Below are 10,384 nucleotides of genomic sequence, written 5' to 3'. Positions count from 1 at the left end.
TCAGGGGTCCAAGTATTAGGACCATCCTCACCTCACTGCTTTCCCGGGAGCATTATCAGGGATCTGGATCAGAAGTGGAGCAGCTAAGAGTCTAATCATAGCCAATATGGGGTGCTGGCATTGCAGTGGCAGTTTAACCCACTATGCCACAATCCTGGACCCTGAATGTATATATTTATCACTGCAAATTTCCTTGGTAGTATTTATTTTATTGTATTTCATACATTGTTTTTTGCATGATGCATAAGCATGCGTTTTCCACTTACTATGAGATAATAATTGTAAGATTCAAGAACTAAGTAAGTATGAAAGAAGACACTCATATTAGCTAAACTTGAAAAAAAAAAAACTTATTCTCTTGCCATTGGATCTTTCCAGTCGTTTTTATTCCTTCTAGTGATGTCAGCAATTTCACTAGCTTCCCAATATGAACCTGAATTAGGACATTTCTATTCTCTGAAACTCAGTATAACACTTAAACTCACTCAAGTCAAATATAAAATCCAAAAATTCCATGTCAGGAATAGGTAATTTTCAAGTTTCCAGACAGGAGCCGTAGAAAATCAGTGGAAAAGTAAATTTTTACTTCTGCAAACTGAGAAAACACAAGTCATTGGAAAGGAAAATCTAAGCCAAACAACAATGTAGAATGCCACCAAATGGTTCGAAACTTAAATATACATAACTGGTGTCAGAAATATTTTTTAAAGAAATTTTTTTTTACTTATTTAAAAAGGCATAGTTACAGAAAAGAGAGAGAGAGAGAGAGAGAGAGAGAGAGAGAGATGGAGAGTTCTTCCATCTTGTGGTTCTCTCTCCAAATGGCCACAATGGCTGGACTAGGTCGAATCCAGGAGCCAGGAACTTCCCATCTCCTACATGGCTGCAAGGGCCAATGCCTTAGACCATTTTCTGCTGCTTCCCCAGGCACACTAACAGGGAGCTGGATAGGAAGCGGAGCAACTAGGATTCCAACTGGCACCCATATGGATTCCAGTGTCTGAAGTGGAGGCTTAACCTGCTGTGCCTCAACACTCTTCCCAAGAAATGATGCCATCTTTAAAAACAAATATTAAAACAGAGTAAGGTGGAGAAAGCCACACTACATTGGAACTTCTCTACTTCTTGTGCAGGCAAAGTGTAAGAAATACTTCCCACTGAAACACACCCAATTTCCAATTCCATTCATTTTGCTGCCAATGGCAAGATTTAATTATTTTTTATGACTGAATAATATTCCATTGAGTTTATATGTCACATTTTTTCTCTCTATCCTTCTGAAAATGGATACCTTATTGATCCTATAACTTGGCTATTGTGACTAGCATTGCAGTAAACATAGCAGAACAGGTATATCTTTGGTCAGTAAACATGGCAGGAGAAGTACATCTTTGATATAATGATGTCCTGTTTTTGAATATACACACAACATTGGGAAAAGTGGATCATATGGCAGTTATAAGTACAGTTTCTTTTAATTTTTAAAGGATTTATTTATTTGAAAATCAGAATTACAAAGAGAGAAGGAGAGACAGAGAGAGAGAGAAATCTTTCATGCACTGGTTCACTTCACAAATGACTGCAGCAAAGCCAAGAGCCAGGAGTCAGGAGCTTCTTCCAGGCCTCCCAGGTGGGTGCAAGGTCCCAGGGACTTGAGCCATCTTCTTCTGTTTTCCCGGCACACCAATGGGAGCTGGATTGGAAGTGGAACAGCCAGGACTCAAACCAGTGCCCACATGGGATGCTGGCATTGCAGGTGAGGCTTAAGCTGCTACACCACAGCACCAGCCCCTCTCCAGTTTCTTCAGAAACCTCCATACTGTCTACTATGGTGTTTTCCCTTATAAGCCAGATATAGAATTACAAATACTGCTTGTTCTCCTTCCTATATAAGCCAAAAATTGATCTGCTTATAGAGTAGTAATTACAATAAGCTGTGGGGAATACAGAAAAATAAAGAAAACTTGGAAAAAATGGATTGAAGTTAAATGGAAGAAAAAAGTTCCTAGTGTTACACAGCTTAATGGACTGACTACAGCGCACAATAGCCTATATTTTGTGAGCAATAGAAGAAAGGAACACCAAGGCTCAAATATCAAATAAGGGGAAATGTTGTTTCCCTAGATTGTCCAATGCACATTGTATATATGCATTGAAATGTCATATTGTAGCCCCATAAATATTGCAATTATTGTTAATTTTAGAAGTTTACAAGCACTCAAACCAGTGGCAAGAAGCAGGCATTACGCTTGGACATCAATACCTTCAAAGAAATTTCACAAAGAGGAGAATATTTATTATACTAGCATTTTTTTAAAAAATTCTTTCCAAGCAATATTTAACTGAAGTGACAAATGATACCATGGTTGAGATAACAATAACCTATTATAACACACACTATCCCTGCAAAAACACAGTAGGAAATTCTATAGTTCAAAAATTGTTACTTTCTTTTTTTTTTTTTTTTTTTAAACTTTTATTTAATGAATATAAATTTCCAAAGTACAGCTTATGGATTACAATGGCTTGCCCCCCATAACGTCCCTCCCACCCGCAACCCTCCCCTTTCCCACTCCCTTTCCCCTTCCATTCACATCAAGATTCATTTTCGATTCTCTTTATATACAGAAGATCAGTTTAGCATACATTAAGTAAAGATTTCAACAGTTTGCTCCCACACAGAAACATAAAGTGAAAAATACTATTTGAGTACTAGTTATAGCATTAAATCTCAATGTACAGCCCACTAAGGACAAAGATCCTACATGAGGAGTAAGTACACAGTGACTCCTGTTGTTGACTTAACAAATTGACACTCTTGTTTATGGCATCAGTAATCACCCTAGGCTCTTGTCATGAGTTTCCAAGGCTATGGAAGCCCCCTGAGTTCACTGACTCTGATAATATTTAGACAAGGCCATGGTCAAAGTGGAAGTTCTCTCCTCCCTTCGGAGAAAGGTACCTCCTTCTTTGATGACCCGTTCTTTCCACTGGGATCTCACTCGTGGAGATCTTTCATTTTTTTTTTCCCCAGAGTGTCTTGGCTTTCCATGCCTGAAATACTCTCATGGGCTTTTCAGCTGGATCCACATGCCTTAAGGGCTGATTCTGAGGCCAGAGTGCTGTTTAGGACATCTGCCATTCTATGGGTCTGCTGTGTATCTCACTTCCCATGTTGGATCATTCTCTCCCTTTTTGATTCTATCAGCTAGTATTTGCAGACACTATTCTTGTTTATGTGATCCCTTTGGTTCTTAGTCCTATCATTATGATCAATTGTGCACAGAAATTGATCACTGGGACTAGTGAGATGGCATTGGTACATGCCACCTTGATGGGATTGAATTGGAATCCCCTGGTATGTTTCTAACTCTGCCGTTTGAGGTAAGTCAGCTTGAGCATGTCCCGAATTGCACATCTCTTCTAATGAAGAACTGGATTAAGGATTCCTCTGGGTTGCCTTTAGAAATCTCTCTTTTTTTTAAATAATAGGTAAAATCCAACAATTTTATGTAGTACAAGCAAGTGGTATTTATCCCACGTAAGCAAGGCTGTCAGCATTTTAAAAAATCAATAAATTGGACATACTACACAAACTGCAAAAATGTTAAATGGTTACATCAACTTTTGTAAAAGATATTTGGCATAAAAAAACTGAGCAAACAAGAAACAGAAGAGAAATTCCTCATCTAGATAAAGAATATCTACCAAAACCAACTTTAATAGTGAAATTGGACAGTTTTCCCTTAAGTTGGGGAAAGGCGGAAGTGTCTTTTTCTCACCACTACTTTTCAATATTATGGTGGAATTACTAGACAGTGCAGTAACACAAAGAAAGGATACAAAATGCATACATATTGGGAAGGAAGACATAAAACTGCTAGCAAATGTCATTATTGCATGTATAGAAAATTCAAAAGTACATCATAAGTACCCCTGGAACAATGTTAGTGTAGCAAAGTGGCGAGGATCGCCAATCAGACTCACTGCTGACTTCTCATCAGAAACTCTACAAGCTAGAAGGGAATGGCGAGATATAGCCCAGGTACTAAGAGAGAAAAACTGCCAGCCCAGAATATTATATCCTGCAAAGCTATCATTTGTGAATGAAGGTGAAATAAAGACGTTTCATAACAAACAGAAATTGAAAGAATTTGTCGCCACTCGTCCAGCCCTGCAACAGATGCTTAAAGATGTGTTACACACAGAAACAAAGAAACACGGTCATCAGTATGAAAGAAGATAAAGGAAGGAAACCTCACAGCAAAAGATCACAGGGAATTCAAAGCATATATTAGAACTTATCTTTGGCAAATGGCAGGGCAAAGTTACCACTTTTCATTAGTCACATTGAACGTTAATGGCCTGAACTGTCCAGTTAAAAGACACCGATTGGGATTTGCTTTTTAACCTGATGCAATTTTAAATGATGCTTAATTTTGTTTTTAAATTTCAAATCCTAGCTCTTACCCATACATGGAACAACAATTAAATTGTAAATTGTTACTTTCTTAATGTCAAAAACCAAGGATTTCATCAGGCCCCTGAAGCAGAAATATTAAAAGAAGGTACAGTCTAAAAGGCAATTGTTCCCTTTAACAGAAATATTGAAAGAATCTAAAATTATAAACACTGAATATTAAATAAAAGAAAATAAAAACTGTTTGTATCTGATTGAATGAGTTTATTAGGAAAGCAGAAAATCTGTGCAAACAAAAGGCGGGGACTGTGACAGCATCATCTTGTTGAGAGACCATACAGAGTTCACAGGATAAAGTTCAAATTCTCTTAATTTGGGGGAGTTAAAGCCAGAAGTTTGTAGCATCACTTGCAGAGACCACTGGACACACAGGAAGGTCAAAACAGAAACTGGTGATGTGAGATAATCATCCTCTAAGTATGAGGCTTAGAATTCCTGGGGTTCAGAACTGTTGAATGTTGTTGAGGGTGAGAGTCTCCTTTGGTATCCTCAGTAGTAGTAGCCAAAGCCAGAGCCATAGCCAGATCCATAGCCATAGCCACAGCCACAGAGAGAGCGTGAACCATAGCCATAGCCACAGCCATAGCCACAGCCCAGTCTGCGGTAGCCACAGCCATAGTAGGAGCCAAGGCCACAGCCCAGGCCTCCATAGCCATAGCCCAGGCCTCCGTAGCCACAGCATCCATAGCCACGGCCACCATAGTAGTTTCCGTAGTAGCCACACATGGTGTTGGTTGTTGAGGTTGTCCTTGGGTGGAGAAGGAGGAGGAATGTAGGTGACTTGAGTCTGGAGAGTTCTCCCTGCAGAGGCCCTTTTTATATGATTTCAGTGTGGGTGTGACTACCAGAGGTGCTTCTTTCATTGGCTCATTTTATGAGTAATCTAGTTAATTTGTTGTTTCTCGAAGAGATCAAGCTTCTGAAGTTTTATGGAGGTTTACTTTGTTTGGTTGCTCAGTTTTGATTTTGCTTATCCAATCAATGGCTCTTTGAGAGGAGACAATCACAGTGGGAGAATCCTACCTCAAACTAGACTTTCACTTAATCATCCTAAATCATCTTTTCTGCTACAAAATAGTATTTTTCTTAGTCATAATCGTATTTTCTCTAAGCCCAAGGAGTTTTTTTTTAAACTCTTTGTAAGTGTAACTATACTTTTAACGCACAAGGATTTTTTTTCCCTATTGAAATAAATTCATTATTTTCTTGAAGTATTTTATTTCTTTTTCTTCCTTTGTACTTGACATGTAAACATCGTATGTATTTATGGAGTAATATATATATATATGTGAATATATATATATATATATAACTATAAATGCATTCATTGCTTAATGTCCAAATAAAGTTAAACATATCTACATCTAACATGGAAACGAAATGTATCTTTCATTCTCATAAAGTAGAATGTCTGAATTAATTAGATAATCAAGAGAAATATATCTGATTACTATGTATTCTATTTTACACGAAAATCTATTTTTCTCCATTTTCTGCCAAACCATTCAGGTAGTGATTAATTGAGTTTCTAATCTATTGTTTACATGGCCTTGCATTGTGACCTAGCAAACTGAGCTCTTTTGCATATCTATTGAATTCTTAGTTTCATAACTCATGTCAGTGTGATAACCCATCCTATTGGACAGCAAAGCTAGTGTAGTTTCATGTTATAATATAAAACTGTGCCTCTTTTTTATTTAAGAAAATGGATGTACGAAGGTTTCATTATTCACTCATCTCTATAGATTTCTGCAACTCCAGGGATATTTCTGATTTTTATGGGTATTTCTTAGTATATTATTATTTTAATATATTTCTTTAGGTAACTCAAGTGAACTTTGGAAAACTGATTGGTAACTGGTAAACGTTGTGTTGAAGGTTCAAGTTGTTAGACATAGTATTTATTTTTTAAAGATTTATTTATTTATTTGAAAGGTAGAGTTACAGAGAGGCAGATGCAGAGAGAGAGAAAGATATATTCCATCTGCTGGTTTACTCTCAAATAGCCACAAAGGCTGGAGCCGTAGATGTACCATATTTTTATCAGCTCTCCATGGGGAACCATTGGTATAAAGGGAATGGGGTTTGTAAAAGTACTGATTTCATTTTATCTGGTGCCTATCTCAAATATATAAAAACAAAATCTTAATGAAATAAAAATAATCTTTTCATACTGATATTCACAGTCACACATTCATCCTTCCATTTGCATGGTGTTCTACATATGCTTTCCACATGTGTTTCTTGGCAGGTGCACTTTTGTAAAATTGGTATATTACTGTGACACTTTATTCACTATTTGCAGGGTCCAGGAATGAGAAATAGGGGGCATTTTCAGTACATTATATTTAAATTGGATATATATAGAACATTTCATATTTATTGACAATGTAATCAATCAAAAGATAACACATTTTAGTAGAAGTGGTGTAAAAGCAAATATTATCATTATTTTATGCTGGTAAAATTTTTAGAGCATCACCTAAATTTGGCAAACCTAGATTATGTCAACTAAAAAAAATAAGTCCAATTAACCTGAACGGTTTATTTGATATTTTGTTGGAAGAGATATTGAATTCTTGGATTTTCTTGCTTAATGCAATGTTCCTAACAACTATTACTAGGTTTTTACTGTGTTAGAATTTACTTCCAGGAATTAACATAATTCTACAGTAAACTGGCTTGCTCTTTCTAATCATACCAGCAGGAGCTTTGAACCACTCAACTCCTCTTTAAAATAATTTTGATGTATTATTCTGAATATATTAAATACTAAAGCATATTCCAAAATCAAAACAAACAAGAAGAATCTTTTCTGTACCAAACTCTTCAAAGAAATCCCAATTCTCTATCGAATTGCATAGCAATACTTAGGCATAGCTTACAAAACTTGATGTAACTCATATTTTTTATCTCTGACCCATAAAACTCTACTGAAACTATTGTTTCAAAGGTCATCAAGCCCTATTCCTTGCCGCATATAGAGGTCAAATTGTTTTCATTATATTCAGTCTCTAAGCACCTTTAAGATTCACCAAAATCTTTTTTTAATTCCTGAAAGACTCCCCAACATTCATTTCATCCTGTCATAAAGAGTTGGTTTGATTCTATCCTTGACAGTTGCTCCTTAGCCTCATGAATTTTTCTTTCTGTTCAGTTTTTCCCCTTAAGCTGAGGGTTCCCAACTAGGTAGGACCCTTCAATATTCTCTAGTATTCTTGTCTTCATGTAATCTCCATTTATATGGTCACTTTGGTTACATTATTTTCCCCCAGCAATTTCAATTTATATGTCCTATCTCAAATACTCATAAAAGTGTTATATGTTTAGAAAATGGAAACATGACAAAAAATTAAGTATGTAATTTCTGTATCAACCAGTCATTTCCATTCTTTGTGTCTACATGTCAAATCATACATGAAACAAATCAGTTTACAACCCTCACTGATACTAACCCTTCAATACCTTCCCACACTGACTGCAGAAACACATTGCTGGGGTTACTTATCAGATATCTGCCAGAGTTCAGGGCTATACGTAAAATTATGGATATATTATATGTCAAGTATAAGCCAAAGTAAATGATATTACTTTATAAAAATGGTAAAAACTTTATTATTGACATAATACAAGTGTCCTGCCACCATGTCTTCTTTTGTTCCTACTCACTGAGATCTCCACTTACTATCCCAAGTTATGTAGATATGCAGATCATACGATCTCTTAGTAACTGGCACTGTAGCTGAGTTTTAGAATCTGGAATAAATAAGATAACAAAAAAGATTGGCTTGGCATTGTGGTACAGCAGATTAAGCCACCACCTACAATGCCAGCATCCCATATGAGCACCAGTTTGAGTCCAAGCTGGTCCATCTCCAATCCAGCTCTATGGTAATGCACTTGGGAAAGCAGGGCAAGATGGCCTGAGTGTTGGTTATTTGCCACCCACATGGAAGACCCAGATGGAGTTCCACGCTCTTGGCTTCAGCCTGGTCCACAGCTGTTGTGACCATCTGGGGGAGTGAACCAGAGGATAAAAGATACCTCTCTTTCTCTCTCTCTGCTTTTCAAATAAATACCCCAAATAGGAAAAGAATCCCTCATGAAAGGCCCATGATTTCATTACCAGCATCCTGGCACAACAGTGTTGTCTTGGGTTTATTAGTCGTGGGGAATTCTTGAACTGATTTTAAGGCTAATTAGTTTGGGACATGATGTCAACAGTGCCTGTGGTTTGCCTCACATACGATAGCACCTGACCGCTACATACTGCCCTGTGAAGATTACTAACTTGAAATTCTAAAATCTGTCCCTGCTGTAGAATGGAGCCTTCATTTTCTGATTAGTTTCTATTGCAAATACTATGGTGACTTAGGCTATAGTAGTAGAAGCCTTGTCTATGGCTACAGATGTGGTGACTAGAGACATGCTTGTTGGCACCCATAATTTTATGGAAGATCCAGGTGTGTCTGCTACTGAAGAATTCAAGCTCCCAGATTCTTTTAAGTTGTTTTCTTATGAAACACTACGTATTCTTCCTGTACTGTTTATAACAGCAATGTTATTGTATATTCAAACAATAACAGCCAAACTGTAACCTGCAATGACACCTCACAACTTCTATGACCAGTTATCTGAAGGTTTCCATAATTTAGAGAAAAAAAAAAGACAAACACCTTTGATATTGACTAACTAATATACCATTAAATTCAAATACCTGTTTTCTTGTGGGAAAGTGTCTAAACTAATTTTCCATGAAAAATATTCTTTTTTGCAACCCTGTAGTTATTATATATATATATATATATATATATATACAGATTTTTGAGATTATTGGGATTGTATTTGTGTATGTACATTCACATGAGGTAACATGGGAATATATTGCTGGTCAATTATCTGGAGATTCCAACAATTTGGACTTAAGAAGAAAACAGAAATTCCTTTGATGTTGTGTTACTAGTACATGACTGAAAAAAAAACATTCTTAGCCAGAGACCAGCATTAATGTGCAGCAGGTTAAGCTGCTTGTGACACAAGCATTCTGGACATGATGGACAGATGACAGATAAAGATATATGGATGTACACATATATATGCTACCTAAATTATTTGTGTATGTGTAAGCACACAGATGAGGTTGTTGCATTTTGCCCATCTATAATTGTCGTATATGCCATAAGTGTGGTCTATACTTATTCAACCAGGACTTCTTGAGAACATGTTTCGAATTTTCTCCCAAAATTGACAGGTGTGAAAGGGAAAGGACAGAGACTGAAATAGACTTTTCTGAGTGTGGCTTTGGTTCTGCCATGAAAGACAAGAATCTTAAGAGACAGGTCAGAAAACTCTGTCAGCATGGTCAAAAATGCCAGAATAGGACAAAGGCAGAAACTGTAACTTTTAACTCAATTAACCACCACACCCACAGACATGGCCATCAGATATCAAACATTCAGCAAGCATATCCCATTGCTTGAAAATAATCAAAGATTTGGCAATTGTTTAAAAGACACGCTGAAAATGAGGAAATATTTATTCAAGAAAATCTATTAATCCTAGATATAGTAAGAGTCTTGATCCACTTAGCCACAGTCTGCTTCTTCCATTCTTACTCCTCCAGCTTAATGTGGCAAAAGCTCCACTATGGATAGAAGAGGCCAAGAAAACAGTGCTTCTTGTTTTCAAATCAAGGACTACAGCCCAGGCCACTGTGGTCATTTGGAGAGCGAACCAGCTCATGGAAGATCCCTCCCTCTCTCTCTCTTTCTCTCTCTCTCTCTCTGCTTTTCCCTGTCAGCCTTTCAAATGAAATGATTAAATAAATCTTTATTTTTCAGCCTTATTGAGATGTGATTGAGAAATAAAAATAAAAATTATATATGTATTTAAAGTGTATAATGT

General features: G+C 36.7%; 1 protein-coding gene across 1 annotated transcript; it reads right to left on the bottom strand.

Annotated features, from left to right (window-relative positions):
• Positions 1 to 4,969: 4,969 nt before the first annotated feature.
• KRTAP6-1 (keratin associated protein 6-1) lies at positions 4,970 to 5,206 on the bottom strand. Its single transcript, NM_001171267.1, is given in 1 exon segment — positions 4,970 to 5,206. A coding segment is annotated over 1 exon segment (237 nt).
• Positions 5,207 to 10,384: the final 5,178 nt, after the last annotated feature.

The sequence above is a fragment of the Oryctolagus cuniculus genome, chromosome 4 (genome assembly GCF_964237555.1).
Source record: "Oryctolagus cuniculus chromosome 4, mOryCun1.1, whole genome shotgun sequence".
In the NCBI taxonomy this organism is placed as follows: domain Eukaryota; kingdom Metazoa; phylum Chordata; class Mammalia; order Lagomorpha; family Leporidae; genus Oryctolagus; species Oryctolagus cuniculus.
The sequence above is the reverse complement of the archived record's forward strand: the minus strand, read 5'-3'. Positions and strand labels throughout refer to the sequence as shown.